Below are 20991 nucleotides of genomic sequence, written 5' to 3'. Positions count from 1 at the left end.
TGCTGGGACTGTACTAGGACTCATTGTTGCTTCACTTTTTCTAATCTTTGGATTTTTATTGAAGTTGATGAAAATGTTTTTCCCTCCTAGTTTGAGTTTGGACTTTCATTCATTAGAAGAACCTTGGTGTGTCCACTCTGAGCTCTGTAGGAACCCCAACAACAAGCCCAACAATCCAGATGGACGGTTCCAGCTGTTAACTGGAGGAATTCCATCCAAACATCTGCTCTCACTAAATTCTTCCTCACCTACAGACTGTGTTCTTCACTGCTTTAAACTTGGAAATGAATGCAGTCATTGGTCTGCGTGCTGCTTTGTTCAGAGAGCTGATTGGCTGTTGACAGTGTTTGATCAGAGCGTGTCAGCTGTTACCATGGTGACCATAAAGGTCAGAAACAGGAAGTGTTTGTGTCCAATCCTGAAGCCTGTCACCATTCTCCTCTCACAGCTTCACTGAGAAGCTGCAGCTTTACAGGAAACACTGGATCTTTGTTTCATACTGACTGTGTTTAGTACAATACTGCTGACAGCACCACCCACTCACTCCATCACTCTACTTACTCCAGAGTCTCCAGTCTGTAGTCTGGACTCTGCTGAAGATCAGACAGCTGCTTTACATCTGGATCCTTCAGGTTGTTTCCCCACAGGTCCAGCTCTCTCAGATGGGAGGGGTTGGACTTCAGTGCTGCTGCCAGATAATCACAGCTGATCTTTGACAAACCACAGCTCATCAATCTGTATAAAGAATGAAAGATGTAAGTTTATTAGACAAAGTGTGAGCTTGAAATCATTCAGTGTTTCATCATCTGTTCAGAGCTGAAGAAGGTTCAGAATGTAGAAGTTTAGAAAATGGAAACTCCAAACAGCTGAAGCCAACAGGAAGCAGCTTCAAACAGGAAACTGTGCAGAGTTTCAGACTATATGTCCTGATGCAGCCAGTTGGATTTTGGAGATTTGAATCTCTGTTCTGTGACTAAGTCCTTGAATCATTTCTTCCAGTTGGTCCAACAAGACAGACTAAGTGTTGGACATGTGTTGTGGCTCCATTAGGGGAGCTTCTAAATGTGATGTGATGGCCCCTCTGGGTCTGTCAGGTCACAGCACTGAAGAGAGCTCAAACTGGGCACACAGTTGTTCCAGTCTGGACCAAAGACTCTATACTGGGACTGAGGGACTGCTTTGACTGCACCCACTGGGACTTTTTAAAGGCTCATGTTCTCACTTAGATCATCGATTTCTACTTACATTTCTTTCTGGGAAAAATGGGGATTACTTTGGAAACAGGAAGTATTTTCCCCAATAAGCAGCCCTGGATTAGTAAATCACTCCAACATGTTCTCAGGCAGAAGAAGCTGTCTTGTTATGAGGGAGAGAAGAAAAAGATTGAGGCACAGAAACTTGTTGAAAGAGAGATAAAGCAGCTAAAATCAGGTGTAAAAGTAAAGCAGAGGATGAGCTGAATAAAGGACACTCAAGGCTGGCTTGGAAAGGAATGAAGTCCATGGTGGGGATGCAGAACAAGGAGCAAAGATGAATGTGATGCTGAATCAGCAGAAGACTTGGACTCATTGGATTCCAGCTTTGATATCATTGATTTCAATGAAGAGCTTTGTGATTGTAGCAAAGGGCTGGTAGCTCTGAGAGTCCCACTGATGAGGTGTTTGTGTGGAAATCTCTTAGTGGGACCAAAGAGAGAAAAAGCCCTGGTCCTGATGCTGTGGGAGGGAAATGATTGAAGTGTGCTGTGAGGAACTGACTGGGAGATCTTCACACATTTTCCAGTCCTCCTTGGAACAACAGGAAGTTCCCAGCATATGGAAACAAAGGTTAAGTGTCCTATGGCACTCAGTGATGGTGGTGCTGTGGCCCCACCACCTCCACCTCTTTGTAAAGGAACTAACTGTCATCTGAAGCTTCAAATGGAACTAAGACTTCCTCCACTAGGTGGCAGTGTCTGATGAGAAAGTGTTAGTGGAGCTGGCCTGGAGTCAGAAACAGGAAGATGCAGGATTTGGGCTGAAATGGGGAAAAGTGGTTCGCACTAGTGCCTTAAAGCAAGAAGGTTGTAGGTTGAAGCTTGTTGGCCTTTCTGTGGAGGTTGGATGTTCTCCCACAGTCCAATGAAATGCTGCTTAGGTTCATTGGTGCTTCTAAATTGGCTGTAGGTGTGGATGTGAGAGAGTGCTTCTCTGTCTCTCTCTGTTGGCCCTGTGATGGACTGCTCACCTGTGCAGGTGGACCACGCCTCTTGCCCTATGACAGCTAGGGCACAGGCTGCAGCCCTGTGAGCCTAAGCTGAATAAACAGTTAGCAAAAATGATCCATAGATGGCCTGAAATCCCCCAGTTAGCAGTTTGGTAGATAGCTATGACATGCTAATCCCATCCAGCAGCTGTATTCTACCTGTAAGCTGATCCCTGCTGAGCCAAAGCACTTTTTCATATACAAATTACAACCTTTAATAGAAACCTATTGGTCAGCATCTTATTAGCCTGCTGTTAGCTTCATTCCACAGAAAACTGAGAGAAACTAACAGAGTTGATAAAGAATAAAGAGAAATGTGCTGATTTAAAGCCTTTGAAGTGCTTCAGATGATCTCTGTCCACTTCTGTCCACTCATTCATTCATGTAAGCTTTCTAATGCAGCTTTGATCTTCACAGTCTGCTTCATGAAACTCATTCTAACCCTGAATGTCAGAGTGTTCCTCCTTCTCTTTCCCATCATTCATGCTGGCAGTGGAGGAGATTTGGATGTTGGACTGTGTTTTGGATGATGTGTGTATGTTTGTGTTGGACTGCTGTCTGTAAAGCAAACGCACATTTTGCTTTGGATTTCAGTGTCAGACAGACTTTAAGGTGGAATGAAGAGTTGGAGAGTTTCACAGTGAATTATCCAGTGGAGGATTTTTCTTCTTCTTTGAAGGTTTGAAATGTGAACATTGTTCTGCTGCAGTCAATGGACTAAACCAGAGAAGAAGAAAACAGACTTTACCATGAAGATCCTCAGTGTGGATCAGTATAATATCAGCCTGATGTCTGCAGTTTAGTGTCAGCACAACTTTCACATCATATTCATCTCAGCACAACTAAAACATGCTGACTGACCCCAGAGTTTCAAGTCCACATCCTGGACTCTCCAGGAAACCACACAGATGCTTCACTCCTGAATCCTGCAGCTTGTTGTTGGAGCTCAGGTCCAGCTCTCTCAGATGGGAGGGGTTGGACTTCAGTGCTGCTGCCAGATAATCACAGCTGATCTCTGACAAACCACAGCCCATCAATCTGTATAAAGAATGAAAGATGTAAGTTTATTAGACAAAGTGTGAGCTTGAAATCATTCAGTGTTTCATCATCTGTTCAGAGCTGAAGAAGGTTCAGAATGTAGAAGTTTAGAAAATGGAAACTCCAAACAGCTGAAGCCAACAGGAAGCAGCTTCAAACAAACACAACAAGAGAAAAAACTCTGAATGTTTCACATTAAAGTCGTACATTTCTCATAAAAACAGGACAAAGACTTGAAAAAGTCGTGTTTTTCCTTCCAGGAACCACAAGGCTTCACTTTTAAAGGTGAAGTGTGAAAGAAATGGACATATTTGAAGTCCAACACCTTTTTCCAGTCACATTATTAAAGCAGACAAACTACAAGCTCATTTTCATTCCAACAAGTCATCTTCTGACCTGGACTAACAACACTGGTCTCTATGTGCAGCTGGCTGTGAGACCAGTGCTCAGGGAGCGTCTACAAAGTGCAACACTGAAAGAACATCACACACTCATTTGCTTCCATCATCCAACCTGAAGAGGAAACAGAGATGCCTCCCCTTCAAAGTAAAAGCTGCTCCTTTTGGACACAGTATCAAAGAAAGTCTACAGTATAACATAGAAAAGACAGAACAAAGTTTTGGTTGTTTTTAAATTGTGCAGAAATGAAACTACACTAAGCTCAATTATGTGACAGACATTTCATCCCATGTCAGTTTGGCCTCATCCTGGGCCGGATTATCCAGCACACACTCTGACCACAGGCCCAGGGGCCACGCACAGCTGGGCTCCATCCAAGAGACAGGAAACAAACCAACACAATAATAAAAGCACCATGTGATCTTCTTACATCTTCAAGACAAACATAGTAAAAACATGAGCATATTTGTTTCCTGATAAAATGATGTGACAGGTAGAACAGAGTAAAGTGGTGGTGTTACAGCCTTTCTCCCCTCTGCTGCCGAGGCTGTTAGTCTCTCCCAAACTCAGCTACAGGACTTCCAAATGAATGAAAGCAGCAGAAGTGGCTTTACAAATGAAAGAGGAAGAGGAGAAGAAGAGGAGAGGGAGGCCACCCTGACCATCACTCCAGCTGAAAACATCACACTTCCATTAAAGTTGGTGAGGAAATGTTGAGCAGGATGAGCTGCTGGCTAATCTGGAGGCTGTAGCAGCAGCTCACAGTCACAGTGGGTTTCCACTCATGAAAAAGCTCTGGCTGCTTCATTTCTCATCTCATATCAGAGACTTTAATGCTTCACTGAAGCTGTACTGTGATGCTTCCATATCCCAGTGAGGCCTCCATAATGATTTCAGCTGTTCTGTACACACACTGTGTGCCCTGTATGGCTCAAAGTCTCTGCAGCCTGTTTTTATCTGCTATCATCAGATCTTCATCATCCTCATTCACATCCCTCACACACTCTACAGCCTCATCAGCACTGACTTCATCTTCACTGACTGATGGAGCACAACATGAACCTGTGGAGGCTGAAACACTGTCCTGTCAAACATCTCCCCGTCACCACTCCACTTCTGTCAGCCTTTAAATGAACCCTGCTCAAGTCTGTCACTTCTGTTTGGAGCCAAAAGGAAAAACTGCTGTTCAGTCCTTTGGAAAGACAACATTTCTGAAAGCACTCAAACTCCTTCACATTTGTCTTCAGACACATCCTGAACATTTAGGAACTAAAGAAAGTTTCAAACATCAAAGACCTGAAATATAGAAAAACAACAACAGCCGCAGTCAGTGAACTCACCTCAGAGTCTCCAGTCGACAGTTTGGACTCTCCAGTCCAGCACACAGAAGCTTCACACCTGAATCCTGCAGCTTGTAGTTGTTACTCATGTCCAGCTCTGTCAGATGGGAGGGGTTGGACTTCAGAGCTGAGGCCACAACTTCACAGTGAGACTCTGAGAGTCGACACTGAGTCAGTCTGTGATGATAGAAAATATAAAATGTGTTATTATAAAAGCAGAAAATCTGCATTATAAACACAGACTGAATGTATATGAAGACAAAACAGAGTGAGGTCATAATCTGATGAATCTGCTCTTCACATCTGTGCTTCAGCTCCTCTTACTGTGTTTGACATGACACAACGATTGAGTCTCTCTCAGACCTGCAGACTTTTAATGAGAATCTTTGTTTGGCTTTAATCTGCAGATGAAGGAGGAAGATGGTGTCACATTTAGGCTTCCATAATGTCCACAGTCTGTCACTGAGATCTGATCCAGAGTCAGAGTGAAGACACACATTTGGACTGTTTCCTGTTTTGACTCCAGAACATTTTGAATGAGTTCAGCTCAGTGAAGAGTTCCAGCTGGAAAGATGATCTCTGTTTGCTACCTGCTGTCAGGTACGACTGTTCACGTCCACACGCAGGAAAAACCTGCTGACTGTTACCAAACGGAGCAGAAATCTCATCACTGGACAATAATGATGAATGAACTCAGAGCTGCTGATATCAGATCTGATTTCAGGGGAACTAAACACAGAAATGATTGGCTCATTTGAGCTTTCTGAGCCATTATCTGCTGGTGTGTCGCTAGTTGGCAGAAAATGATTTGTATTCCTGTTCAGGGCTTCAGTGTTTATGAGTCCAGATCCAGGTGACAGCAAGTCAAAATGATGTTACCTGTCTGTGTCCAGCAGCAGCCTGTATTCACTTTGAATATTGTTATAACCTGACATGGATCAGTTTGTCTTTGATTGGTTTGTAAATGTCACTGTTTCCATTGGACCTGAGTGACGTACAAAGACAGAGAGGGAGAGAAAGGAGAGAGAGGATGGAGACAGCAAAGAGAGAGCAAACACAAACAGGTGAGAGTGGACAGGTGACCAAGGTCAGCAACCAATCAGAGAGCTTCTGTTTGACCCACAGTCACTGATGATGACTGCACATAACCAAGCAGTGTGTTACTCTGATATCAAATATGGATCCTGCTCTTATAATAATGATCATCAGATGATATTATTGTGTTATTTTGTAGCTGAATACGATGTTTGTGTGATTATCAGTGAAAGAAGCAGTGAGGAGGATGGAGAGAGAGAGAGGACAGAGGGTGAAGTTAGAAACACTAAAAGGATTTTTCATGGATTTCATGGATGATTTGAGTGATTTCCAGCAGGACACTTAAACATGTCAGTGGACGTCCTAAAGAACATATTCACTGATATGAAACGTGTCATTGAACAGGATTAATATCAGTGGAAACATGGTGGAAACAGCTGTGACTGCATGGATGTGACACACTTCAAATCTGTTCTCCACTCTTGGATTTGGGATCCATGGAGCTGCTGCTGAGTCTGTACAATAAAGGAATGGTGTGGAAGGTTGCAGCGTACGGACACAAACACTTTGTGCTTACAATCTGATTTTATTTTCAACATTAAACTACTAACCTACACTGATCAATGATGTTAATGATCACATCTGGACTCACCCAGCCTTTCTGCAGTTCCTCACAGCTGGAATCAGTCTCAGTCGTCCCCGCTCTGATGTTTTGTACTTCTGCAGGTCCAACTCATCCAGAACCTCCTCTGACATCTGCAGCATGAAGGCCAGAGCTGAGCACTGGATTGCAGAGAGTTTCTTCTCTGATCTGTTCTCTGATTTCAGGAACTCTTGGATCTCCTGAAATAATGAGAGGTGGTTCATCTCCATCAGACAGTGGAAGATGTTGATGCTTCTGTCAGGAGAGATTTCATCACTGTTCATCTCCTTCAGGTTGTTGATGACTCTCTGGATGGTTCCTGGACTGATCTCTGTCTGACCCAGCAGACCTACTAAGAGTCTCTGGTTGGACTCCAGACAGAGGCCATGAAGGAAGCGAACAAACAGGTCCAGGTGGCCATTTTTACTCTGGAGGGATTTATACATGCCTTTAGTCAAAAAGACATCCAGTGATGTGAAGCTATAAGACTTGAACATGTTCTTAAAAAAAGATCTGTTTTTGTATTCTTCTCGGAAATTCCCTAGAAAACCTTCTATCACCTCTGTCTTCCTGTTGGTGTGACAGTGGAACATGTAGACTGCAGCCAGAAACTCCTGAATGCTCAGATGAACAAAGCAGTAGACTGGTTTCTGGAAGATCTCACACTCTCTTTTGAAGATCTCTGTACAAACTCCTGAGTACACCGAAGCCTCTGTCACATCCAGACCATACTGCTCCAGGTCTTCTTGGTAGAACATGATGTTTCCTTTCTCCAGATGTTCAAATGCCAGCCTCCCCAGCTTCAGAAGAACTTCCCTGTCAGCCTCCGTCAGCTCCTGTGGACTCGTCTCACGTCCCTCATGGTACTTGTTCTTCTTCCTCTTTGTCTGAACCAGCAGGAAGTGTGAGTACATGTCAGTCAGGGTCTTGGGCAGCTCTCCTCTCTGCTCTGTAGTCAACATGTGCTCCAGAACTGTAGCAGTGATCCAGCAGAAGACTGGGATACTACACATGATGTGGAGGCTCCTGGATGTCTTCATGTGGGAGATGATTCTGCTGGACAGCTCTTCATCACTGAATCTCCTCCTGAAGTACTCCTCCTTCTGGGCGTCAGTGAAGCCTCGTACTTCTGTTAGCCTGTCAACACATGTAGGAGGGATCTGATTGGCTGCTGCAGGTCGGGAAGTTATCCAGACGAGAGCCGAGGGAAGCAGATTCCCCTGGATGAGGTTTGTCAGCAGCTGGCTGACTGATGACTTCTGTGTGACATCAGACAGCAGCTTCCTGTTGGTGAAATCCAATGAAAGTCTGCTTTCATCCAGGCCGTCAAAGATGAACAAAAGCTGAGAGACAGCCAGCTTCTCTGCTGTGACCTTCTGTAATGTTGGATGGAAAACATGGAGCAGCTCCAGAAGACTGTACTGCTCATCTCTGATCAGGTTCAGCTCCCTGAATGAAAGCAGAACCACCACACTGACATGTTGGTTCTCCAAGCCCTCTGCCCAGTCCAGAGTGAACTTCTGCACTGAGAAGGTTTTTCCAACACCAGCCACGCCGTTGGTCAGAACCACTCTGATGGGTCTCTGTTGGTCAGGTAAGGCTTTAAAGATGTCCTGGCACCTGATTGGAGCGTCATGGAGGGCGTCCATCTTGGAAGCTGTCTCCAGCTGCCTCACCTCATGTTGGGTATGAACCTCTTCACTCTGTCCCTCTGTGATGTAGAGCTCAGTGTAGATGGTGTTGAGGAGGGTTCTACTTCCTGTTTCATCACTTCCTTCAGTCACACATTCACATCTCCTCCTCAGACTGATCTTATGTTCATCTAAAACCTCCTGCAGACCAACATCTGCTGAAAGAAAGAAAAACAATGAGACTAAAGAGAAAGAAAACTCTTCAATGTCTGAACAACACAAGAAGTCCAGTTTTCAGAAATGAGTCCATCAGCAGACAGATGTTCAGTCTTACTTTGTACACAGCTGCTCTGACTGGCTGTCTGCAGTCCAGCTCTGCTTCTGGATCTTTCTCCACACTGTGCAGAAGCTCTGATGGTGACACAGAAAAGTCACAGTGGAGATACTTCTGTCCACCTTTGATTAGACTCATTATAAAAAGGAAACAAAGTTTGAACACAGTCATGTTTCCAGTTCACTGACTTACATTTATTCCATGGACACTCACTCTAACCTGAAGCACAGCTACAACCCAACATTGTTGAGGCCTCATCTCCTCCTTTCCTGACTGTAGAGGTTAAATATGCAACAACCAACAAATAAAAGAATTTGGTTCATTTCAAAGAAATTCACACGGCGACCAAGTAAAGTAACCGTAGTAAAGGAGACAACATCCCGTTGATGGTGGGATTATTTGAAAGATTTGCTTTGGTCACGTCACCAAATGCAGTTGAACCACCCGTGGATCCATGTTTGACCATTCTACCACTCTGAGCTCTGCTTTTGAATCATTTTATTATTATCATCATTCATTTATTCATTCTTTGGAGGGGGGCTATTTCCTAATGCCGCCCTAATAAGCTGATGTTCAAGGGGAAATATAACAGAAACTCTTTCAGTGTTATTCATTAATAAATTAACAGATAAACTGTGAAGAAGAAAAAAACTGAGATTTAAAGGAGAGAGTGAGAAACTTGATCATCCATCCTCATAATACATGTTTATCAGTATCTGCTGTGACCATACTGCAGTAATAACTACAAGTCTACATTTCTGTGACTGTTGATCAATCACAGCAGGAATCTGAGCTCATCTCTGCACACAGAGCAGCTTCAGCTCTGGGATAAACTGCTCGCTTCACGTCCTTCTCAGCTCACAGACACTCATCCTGATATTTTCCTTTAACATTTGATGGTATAATTCATCAGAGTTTACACTTTATCTGCATAAATACAGAAAAACAGACCCAAACACCATAAACCATCAGTTTCACCATGTAGAATATATTGTTGTTTCCTTGCTTTTAATTCAGAGAAAAACTCTGATTTGGATTTTCTCTGTTCTCTTTGCCACAGCCCATCCTAGCAGCATGAATAACACTTTAGGAGGAACGTCTTGATCCATTCTCAATCATCCAGGAAAGTAAATCTCCAAAAGTTGATTCTGTTCATCTGGATGTAGCGTCCCAGCTGGACTTTTGTCAAAGCTGCAAAGGCACCTAAAGAAAGCTCCAGCCGATCCAGGAGAGAAGGACAACCGCTGACTAAGACAAAACCTGTAGTGATCCCGTATGTGTCTGGAGTATCGGAGCAGTTGAGACAGATTTTTTCTAAACACCGGGTCTCTGTGGCTTTTAAACCCCAAAACACGCTGCGCCAAAAACTGGTCCACCCCAAGGATCGGGTCCCCCGACACAAACAGAGTAACATAGTGTAGCTGTTAAGTGCAGGAGGATTGGCAGGATTTATACATCGAGGAAACCAAACAACCTCTGGCTACAACACAGAAGAGCCACCTCGTCAGGCCAGGACTCTGCAGTCTATTTACACCTACAGGCCAGTGGACACTCTTTCAATGATGAGGATGTACACATCCTGGACAGGGAGGAACGCTGGTTTGAGGGCGGAGTCAAGGAGGCCATTTATGTGAAAAGAGAAAGACCATCTCTGAATCGAGGAGGGGCCTAAGGGTACATCTGTCACCATCTTACATGCTGTGATTGCAGCCATTCCCCAACTCTCTGAATGGTGCTCATGGACATTGATCAGTGGTTGTTGATCAATGGTCATGAGAATTTTCATAATTAAGATTAAGGAACTGACCTCCCAGCCCATTGTTCCTTCAGTGGGCTGGTTTCAGTCATTATGCAAATGTCCTGTTTATAAGATTGAAACCTGCAGTCAGCTGAGACTGAAGGAGTCACCTGGATGAGAGACAAAACGTTTCTCCCACTAAACGGGGGGGCGATCGTGGCTCAAGAGTTGGGCGTTCGTCTTGTAATCGGAAGGTTGCCGGTTCGAGCCTCGGCTTGGACAGTCTCGGTCGTTGTGTTCTTGGGCAAGACACTTCACCTGTTGCCTACTGGTGGTGGTCAGAGGGCCCGGTGGCGCCAGTGTCCGGCAGCCTCGCCTCTGTCAGTGCGCCCCAGGGTGGCTGTGGCTACAATGTAGCTGCCATCACCAGTGTGTGAATGTGTGTGTGAATGAGTGGATGACTGGATATGTAAAGCGCTTTGGGGTCCTTAGGGACTAGTAAAAGCGCTATATAAATACAGGCCATTTGCCATTTAAACGCTATGAACAGAAACAACTTTTGGAGAAAGTTGAATCAGTATTTCAGCTTTAAGAGGGTATTTTAACACAAACATCAGTCCTTCTACTTAAGTATGTTTGACACTTTGTTTAATCATCATTTTTAATGATCAAATATAATTATGTTTGTTATTTGTGGATTTTAAATGTCCTTGACAGAGACAGATGATGATCATTATCCTGCACTGTGGTCTCAGGTTTGGTCGAGCTAGCACAAAGAATGGCTATGTTGAACTTCCTCCTGGGATCTACACTAAGAAGTGAGTCCAACATTAGCAGGGTCTCTTTCCTTTATCTGGATTCACTTTAGCATTCACAGTCACGTGAAGCTTGTTATTAACTCGATAAGTCAACCCAGGGTTTCAGCTGAGCGCTCACATGAAACACATGGTGTTGACAGCATCTGATCAATCATATTCATGGAGCCGTGTATCAGCAACAGAGCAGCTGAGTTTGCAGAAGGAAGTCAAACTAAACCACAGGAACAATATGAGGAGATTACACACATAATAAAATACTAGCAGTAACACAGCTGCTGCAGACAAATCAGTCGTGTGATCGTGTGTGAGAGGAGAAGGACTGTAAAGGAGTTTGGTGTTAAAAGCTCTGTATGAATGTGGGAGACTTTGAAGGGCTTTAAAAAGGCCAATATAAAATAAAAGGCAGCAAAATTGCTGAGTGTGAAAGTCACCAGACTTATCAGACCTCTGTGATTAAGACCTGTAAGAACACCTGTTTGTACTTGTTGGCATTATATCAAACACACACGTATATTAAGCCTTTGTTTGAACTCTGGTTGAATTTGTTACTTTCAGACTGTGAAACATCACAGAGGCTGCAGCTGCAGATCTTTTATTCACCTGGAAATTTACTTTAAATGTTAGATGGAAAATGTATCGCTCAGTTTCACCAAAGTAAGAACAAGAATCCATAAACCTTCATAAAGACAAACATCTCCCAGAACATTGAGCTGCTGAAGTGTCCCTGAAGGGAAAAACTATTTGTCCTCCTCCATCCAGCAACACCTGAAACACCTGAGTGGAAGCTCCTCCCTACACTGTGTTTGAAGCAAAGCACAAAGGAGACACCTGCTGGAGCAGCTGGAGTCCTACAGACACTCAGCCTCTTCACTACACAAACACCTCCTACAACATCCACTCTTTCCACTCTGACTGCTGTGTTTGTGGAAACACTCCAACACACACCGCTTCACATACCAACATAGAAATGTGTGAAAAAGAGCTGAGCTGATATTAAACATGAGGATTTATTCAGAAATACAGAGTCAGGAACAACATCTAGACACACATTACCTCTCAGCAGCAGAAGAACAGCCTTTAAAGTTTATAACAGCATCCTTCGACTCGTTGCTCTTTAAGGAAACACAGCTGGGTTCAGGTCCAGGAGATTCTGGCCTCTTATTGATCCTAAAAGAAAAACAATAAATGTAACAGCTTCATGAGACAGGAAGGAAAAACTGGAAATATTAAATTAAAGACATGATGAACAATCTCATAAAAATAATGTACTTACTCTTTGTCACATAACAGTCTTTTGTTAAAGTTTACACCAACACCCTTCGACCTGTTGCTCTTTAAGGAAACACAGCTGGGTTCAGGTCCAGGCTCTGGATTAGTTTCAGGGTTATGTCCAGCTGAGCCTGGTACGCCCCACAGCTCTGGGCTTTAAAACAACACACACAGAGGTATGAGTGTGAATAATGATGGAGCAGTGATGTGAGTGCTGAGCTGTGACATGGAGAAGAGTCATGGACAGTTAGAGATGGTCATCTCACCTCTGAGCTTCGGTCTGGCTCTCATGTTCCCCACACAGAGTGCTTTTAGAGGGAGGGACTCCCTCCTCTCTGTCCTCACACTGATCCATGCTGCTCAGTTCACATCAGCTCACACACACTTTCTACCTTCACCTGCAGAGGAAACACAAATCATTCATGTGCACATCAACTGAGAGCTGCAGAGGTCGTGTCTGATGTGTTGGACTAACATCCATCTGAGACGCAGCTTTCATCAGTTCACTACAAAAAGTGTCACAGAGCCCAGTTCAGCCTCCAAATCCTCCATTACTGTAGTCCTACAAAGGTCAAACATGGCTGCAGAGAGCAGCTTTATGTCAGTAACCATGTCCAGGACCGAGCTGACTGCTTACAGAGTTCATACTCTAACTGCTAGCTGCTCTGCTAGCTAAGCTAACTCAGTAACAGTGACTCTGACAGCAGTTACTGTGGAACAGCGGCCGAGCTCAGGACACATTCAGTGTGTTTAGTCTGAGTCCTGGACTCTGATTCAATGGATTCAATCCAGCTCAGAGTTTCATGTGTTCATCAGAATAAAATACATGTACTAATATAACAGAAGTAATGCTCTGAATGCAGGACTGTAATGGAGGATAAATAAGGTTTTTACAGCCTGAAAGAAACATTCAGTTCATATATTTGTAGACAGTGAAGCAGTTTTTAATACTGCAGCTGTTTCCTTCACCTGTGTGTGTGTGAGCCACACCTTCATGTGCTGCTTTAGAAATATGTGGTCTGACTGCTCAGACTGAGTCTAGGAGGAAAGTTCACACGCTGGAGAAAGTTTTGTTCCTAACTTTGTCAGAGTTCGGCTCCAAAGACAAAGAAGACGGAGCTCACAGTCTGTAGATGGTCCTCAGTGTGTGTGTGAAGCCAAGAGAGCACACAGGAGTGTGTTTATGTCAGCAAATCAGTGTGTGTGAAGAGTCTGAGGGAGTGTGTGAATGAGACTCAACACTGAACAGTCCAAGAAAAGCGTCTGGACTTCTTTAAGTTTAACTTAAAGAAGTCCAGACGCTTTTCTTTTTGTCTCCATAATGTCTCCATAATGCTGCAATGTTATCTGCCCCAGAAACACTGTGCAGAAGCTCTGATGGTGACACAGAAAAGTCACAGTGGAGATACTTCTGTCCACCTTTGATTAGACTCATTATAAAAAGGAAACAAAGTTTGAACACAGTCATGTTTCCAGTTCACTGACTTAGATTTATTCCATGGACACTCACTCTAACCTGAAGCACAGCTACAACCCAACATTGTTGAGGCCTCATCTCCTCCTTTCCTGACTGTAGAGGTTAAATATGCAACAACCGACAAATAAAAGAATTTGGTTCATTTCAAAGAAATTCACACGGTGACCAAGTAAAGTAACCGTAGTAAAGGAGACAACATCCCGTTGATGGTGGGATTATTTGAAAGATTTGCTTTGGTCACGTCACCAAATGCAGTTGAACCACCCGTGGATCCATGTTTGACCATTCTACCACTCTGAGCTCTGCTTTTGAATCATTTTATTATTATCATCATTCATTTATTCATTCTTTGGAGGGGGGCTATTTCCTAATGCCGCCCTAATAAGCTGATGTTCAAGGGGAAATATAACAAACTCTTTCAGTGTTATTCATTAATAAATTAACAGATAAACTGTGAAGAAGAAAAAACTGAGATTTAAAGGAGAGAGTGAGAAACTTGATCATCCATCCTCATAATACATGTTTATCAGTATCTGCTGTGACCATACTGCAGTAATAACTACAAGTCTACATTTCTGTGACTGTTGATCAATCACAGCAGGAATCTGAGCTCATCTCTGCACACAGAGCAGCTTCAGCTCTGGGATAAACTGCTCGCTTCACGTCCTTCTCAGCTCACAGACACTCATCCTGATATTTTCCTTTAACATTTGATGGTATAATTCATCTGAGTTTACACTTTATCTGCATAAATACAGAAAAACAGACCCAAACACCAGAAACCATCAGTTTCACGTTCAACGGGAAGTGGCTCAAACGTCACAGTTTCATAACGTCACCCTGAACTCCACTCACGGAGTTTCTGTCGCCATTGTAGTTTTTAAAGTCCCGTGATAAAGGCGGGTCTTTCTGTGAATCCGCACGCTCATTGGCTAATAGCTCGAGATTGACACATCGTTATCCAATGAGCGTGCGGGAACTTCCGACATAAAGTTGTTTCCTTTGAAAAACCAAAGTCTGATTATTTTTGCCTCCACTGACGGAGCCTGTTGTTCCCGCCACAGAGACACAGTAATGTCAGAGCGGTGTTAACACTCACCCTGCCTCAGCACAGCTCTCACTCTCCTCCTGCTCTCTCACACTAAACGGAGGCTCAGCTAAACTCACTTCCTCTCTACTTACAGGAAACCAGCGCTCAGAGGAGCCGACCGGCCTCACATTTCACCCACAGACACGAACAGCGTGGAATTATTTTATGTCATAAGAAGAAACATATTCATGTTAACACTCACCTGCCTCAGCTCCACCTTCCTCCTCCTGCTTTCACTTTCACTGCTGCTCCCTAAACACAGAGGATGCTGGGACTTGTAGTTGTTTCCTTCCGGTGCGGTCTTCCTCTTTGTTTGTTTGTGTTTGTGTTCAAGTTATTTCGATCATGTAAACATCAACAGAACACGTGAAGCCACACAGAGTTTGTATGTCGAGGTGGGTAGGAGGGTTTGAGGGTTTGGGGAGGGGTCAGAGGGAAGAGGTCTCTCAGTCTTGACAATCCACATTGATGGCATTGCATCTTTCAACGTGTTTGTGGGTCGATTTGGATGCTCCAGGTGTGAGAGCAGCCACTCAGCCTCTGCTGCAGATGTGTGTCACAAGTTCATCTAGTAGTGAGACGGTGGCGCAAGATGGCGAGTTGAGCAGTCGCACGAATTATGAGCTCGTTGAACTTGTCCCAGAATTTACTTTGTGTTCGTTATTGTTTCCACTCGAAAGTAGTAAAATGACTGCCCCAAGTATAGTTAAACCTGCTAAATTCAAACTCGACCTCAAAAAACAAGAAACAACATCGCCATGTGATGGAAAGGAAGACAGCAGAGAAGGAACGGATCATGACTACGTAGAAAAAACCTTGAAAAAAGAGTGGACGAGCAGCTAGCTGACCTGAGTGTGCAATGCAAGCAAGCTAGTACGATGCTAGCCAGCCTAGCCAAAGCGGTTCAGTTCAACTCGGAGGAGGTGAAAGAATGTAAACAAAAGGTTAAAGAGTTGGAGAGACGAAACGAGCAGTTGACCAAAGATAACTACGATCTCAAGGAGAGAGTGTGAGAGCAAGAAAGGTACAAAATGAGGTGGTGCCTCCGGATTAAAGGATTAGAAGAGAAAAGAGATGAAGGTGTCAGATCGCTGGTTATTGGAATTCTTGGCAAGATCGCACCTGATATGATATCAAAGCTTGAAGAATCTGTGGATGTGGTGCATAGAGTTGGGAAGAAGATTGAGAACAAGGTCCGACATATCATCATTCTGTTTGCTCTGAGACACGTGAAAGAGGAGATTTGGCGTCGCACCAAAGATTCGGCTGTCTGTAAGAACGGGGGTTTCCACTTCGCTGAGGTACTGCCGCGGGAGGACTGGGAAGAGAGGAGGCGGCTGTGGCCGCAAATTGAACAAGCCAGACGGGCTGGGAAACGGGCCTTTTTCCGGGGTCCTCATGGATACATCGAAGGACGGAGGATCATCGACGTTGAATGAAAGACTTGATGTAAGACTGTATACAGTGGAATATTATTAATGGGACAAAAGAGTTCTACTTAAAGTTAAAGGTTATTAGTCACTGAGTTGGTGACAAGTGTTACAATTTAAACTCATGTTTATATATTTTTCTTTTCTTTTTTTAAAAAAAAGTTATTTTCTTAGCATACTCTTATTATGGTTCACTCAAAAATTTCTTTTGGTTCATTAAACGTTCGGGGTTTGAAGGAAATTGTTAAGAGAAAGGCACTTTTTTTATTTTGCAAGGGGCAAAAATGTCACTGTCTGTTTTTACAAGAGACTCACTCTGTGGATGCCGATGTTACCTTTTGGGCTAATCAGTGGGGAGACAAGATTCTTTTCAGTCGTGGATCTAACAGATCTGGAGGTGTGGCGATTTGTTTTAATAAGTTCCCCGGGGAGATTATAACATATAAAGCTGATAGTGAGGGTCATTGGTCAACTGCAGCTTGAAGAGCGAAGGTATATTTCTAATTGTTACAAATCTTTATGGACATAATAACGAAGGTCAAAATAAACGTCTATTGGAAAATCTAACAAATGTTATTTCAGAGTTTAAAGTTATGTACCCCACAGATTACATCCTAGTAGGAGGAGACTGGAACATGACCTCAGATGAATGGATGGACAGATGGCCTCCTCGCTTAGGAAGGAGGCAACAGAATAACATTATTGAGAACTTTTCTAGTGATAATAATTTTACAGACATTTGGAGAAGTTTGAATCCTGGAGTTAAGAATTATTCATGGTTTAAACCTAATGGAGAAAGCAGGTCAAGAATTGATTATTGGTTAGTGAGCGATGACATTTTGAGGTGTACTTCACCATCTAAAATCTCCAAAGCACCCCTATCTGATCACTGTTTCATTGATCTTGTCTTAGAACCAACAAGGATGAAACGTAGTAGCAGGGGATATTGGAAATTTAATGCCAGCCTTTTAAATAAGGACAAGTATTGTGATAAAATTAGACATAAAATTACAGATATAAAAAATGATGACTCAGTAGTGGGTAATATACAGAAATGGGAACTTATTAAATTCAAAATCAGAGAATTCACTATAAAATTCTGCAAAGAACTGAACAGGGAAAAACGGGAATATGAAAGTAATTTACTTCGTGAAATAACTCAGTGCTGTAGTAAAGAAAAACTAAACGTGCAAGAAAAGAATAAATTGATGGAGTTACAAACTAAATTAGACGATCTTTACCTAGAGAAAGCCCAGGGTGCCTTTATAAGATCGAGAGCCAAGTGGATTGAGGCAGGTGAAAAGAACTCATCATATTTTAGTAAGCTGGAAAAGTGCAGACAGCAGAGAAATCTAATCTCAAGCTTGTTGATAAATGGGACTGAATGTAAAGATTTCAGAAAGATTGAAAAGGAAGTCTTCACTTTTTATTCCAAATTGTACTCCTCAGAATATTCAGCAGCTGATTCTGATAGTTTCTTTGATAAGATTCATAATCTCATCCCATGTATTGACAAGCCGTTCAAAGATCTGTGTGATTCAGAGCTTAAAATTGAGGAACTGGATTTGGTGGTCATGAAAATGGCATTAAACAAGTCCCCAGGGACAGATGGACTCACTACTAATTTTTATCAATTCTTCTGGAAGGACCTAAGAACTTTATTGTTTGATGCATTAAAGGAATCGATAGAGAAAAAAGAAGTGATGCCGAGCACGAAACAAGGGCTGATAACCCTGATCCCTAAATCGGGTAAGGATAAAAGAATTTTAGACAATTTAAGACCCATCACCTTACTAAACACTGACTATAAGATCCTGTCTGGAGCTGTAGCTGAGAGGCTAAAGAAAGGCATCTCAAACATTATCAGTGAAACACAATCAGGTTTTTTGAAAGGAAGACTAATTCATAACAATATTAGGCTGGTTTTGGATCTCCTTGAATACAGTGAATTAATCCAAGAGAGAGGGTACATCCTGTTCTTGGATTTTTACAAAGCATTTGACTCAGTTGAACATACGTTCATATTAAAAACTCTGCAGTCTTTTGGTTTTGGAGAGGAATTTATCAATGTTATAGAGATGCTATATAATGACATTAACAGCTCTGTTTTGCTAGAACATGGTACATGTTCAAGGTTTGAGGTTAATAGAGGGATAAGGCAGGGATGTAGCAGCTCACCACTTCTGTTCATCATGGTTGCTGAGCTGTTGTCTATTTTGATTAAAAACAGTCACATTAAGGGGTTAACTGTGATGGGTGAACAGATAATAATCAGTCAGCTGGCAGATGATACCACCCTGTTTCTAAGAAATGAGGACCAGATTCCTTTAGCCTTGCAGGCGATCAACCATTTCTCCAAAGCTTCTGGCCTACAGCTGAATATTAATAAATGCAAAATTCTAGCTCTGCATGAGTGTCCCCTGCAAGCAATAAATAATATGCAGATCAAAAAAGAGGTGAAGTATCTGGGCATTGTAATTTGCAAGGATAAGACATCAACAGAAAATAAGAATATCTGTACCAATATAGAAAAGTGTAAGTCAATTTTAAACATGTGGCTGCAAAGGGACATAACTCTGTTTGGGAGAATCTTGCTAACCAACATGGACAGTCTGTCCAGACTCATCTATCCAGCCTTTTCTCTGCCCATACCTCCAAAACTAATTAAATCTATAAATACTCTTAATTTTAGGTTCATATGGAGGAACAAATGTCATTATATAAAGAAAAATGATGTGATTAAGAATTATGAAGAGGGTGGGGCTAATGCCACTGACTTTGATGTTATGAATGGTGTACTAAAATTGAAATGGTTAAGATCTTTCATTAGGAACAAAAATTCCTTTTGGAACATTATTCCCAATGTGATTTTTGGCAAAATGGGTGGAATAGACTTTTTGTTACGTTGTGACTTTGATTGCAGTTCGTTACCTGTTAAACTCTCAGCTTTCCATCAGCAGGTCCGTCTCTACTGGAAATTAATCTATAAACATAGCTTTACTCCTCACAACACCCCTATATGGAACAACAGGTATATCCGTTTGTGTAGGAAATCTGTGTACGTGGATGAATGGAGATCTAAAGGGATTTGGGCTGTAGCTCATTTTATGGATGATAATGGGGTCTTACTAAAACATGAGACGTTTTGTGAGAAATTTGATGTAAGATGTACTGCTAAGAGATATAAATCCCCAGTGAAAGCCATCCCAGTCCCTTTGAGATCAATGATAAAAGAAGATATTGTGCACTCTAAAATTTCTCCTGGACTGAGGCAGCTCTGCATAGCTGGAGTTGAATTTGGTGACAGCAGGTTTACAAACAAAGTGATCAGGAATATTTTGATAAATGAAATTTGCCCTAATCCGGTTAAAAGAAATTATATCCTTAAAGAATTTGAGACCATGGAGGTTAAGGCGATAAGACAAAAGTCTACAGGGAGAGCAGAATTATTAGGCAAATGAGTATTTTGTCCACATCATCCTCTTCATGCATGTTGTCTTACTCCAAGCTGTATAGGCTCGAAAGCCTACTACCAATTAAGCATATTAGGTGATGTGCATCTCTGTAATGAGAAGGGGTGTGGTCTAATGACATCAACACCCTATATCAGGTGTGCATAATTATTAGGCAACGTCCTTTCCTTTGGCAAAATGGGTCAAAAGAAGGACTTGACAGGCTCAGAAAAGTCAAAAATAGTGAGATATCTTGCAGAGGGATGCAGCAGTCTCAAAATTGCAAAGCTTCTGAAGCGTGATCATCGAACAATCAAGCGTTTCATTCAAAATAGTCAACAGGGTCGCAAGAAGCGTGTGGAAAAACCAAGGCGCAAAATAACTGCCCATCAGGGACGTGCAGAGAGGTTTAAAGGGGCGGGTGCTCAAAGTTAAAAAGGGGCACATTGAACCAGGCTGAATAACAACAACACACATTCATCAAGAATCTAATATGGGAAGGGCAGGGCTGTGTTGATCTGAGACTGTAGACATTAAAAAGTCCATAGGAGAGATGGTAGCTGATTAAACAAGTGTCATGAGATAATAACAAAATGCAAAGATTGGTGACAGCGCTTGGAACCATAAGGCAACAAAAAACTGTGAGAAATAATTTAGGCTCTGCCTGTGAATCACTCTTTGCTTCTCTTCTTCCTTCCATCCCATCATTTCATATATCATTCTCCACTTGCTGTCTATGTGAGAACAAGGCACAACTTGCTATTGCAATAAACTATAATCTAATTATCCACACCTAACAACTCCTGCACTTAATCTATAATAAAATGATGACAGAAAAATGTTATAGCCCTGCCTTTAGTAGCCTCACACAGCTCCTGCTGTTTCCTCCTCATGTCCTTACCAGGCATGTCTGCACAATGTTATATCATGAGTAATATTTTTAAAAAATCCATCTAAATAAAACACACACATGCACACACACACAGTGACATTTTAGACCTTCTTCAGAATACTGTATATACTATGGGCATCATGGTGCTGATTCAGAATCCT

The 20991-nt window shown here is 42.5% G+C and overlaps 1 protein-coding gene across 2 annotated transcripts in view; it reads right to left on the bottom strand.

Annotated features, from left to right (window-relative positions):
* The window catches only part of LOC143416816 (protein NLRC3-like), a 250861-nt gene that overhangs the window by 84579 nt on the left and 145291 nt on the right, over nt 1-20991 (bottom strand). Inside the window, exons 3-4 of one of the 2 annotated variants that reach the window (XM_076882445.1) lie at nt 3106-3282; nt 562-735 (exon numbers count right to left, since the gene is read on the bottom strand). The exons of the other annotated variant lie outside the window; for it this stretch is intronic. Of the exons in view, the coding sequence (XP_076738560.1) occupies nt 562-735; nt 3106-3282 (351 nt within the window). The remainder of the gene's footprint in view (nt 1-561; nt 736-3105; nt 3283-20991) is intronic. 2 annotated transcript variants of the gene reach the window in all.

The sequence above is a fragment of the Maylandia zebra genome, linkage group LG3 (assembly GCF_041146795.1).
Source record: "Maylandia zebra isolate NMK-2024a linkage group LG3, Mzebra_GT3a, whole genome shotgun sequence".
Classification (NCBI taxonomy): Eukaryota; Metazoa; Chordata; class Actinopteri; order Cichliformes; family Cichlidae; genus Maylandia; species Maylandia zebra.
The sequence above is the reverse complement of the archived record's forward strand: the minus strand, read 5'-3'. Positions and strand labels throughout refer to the sequence as shown.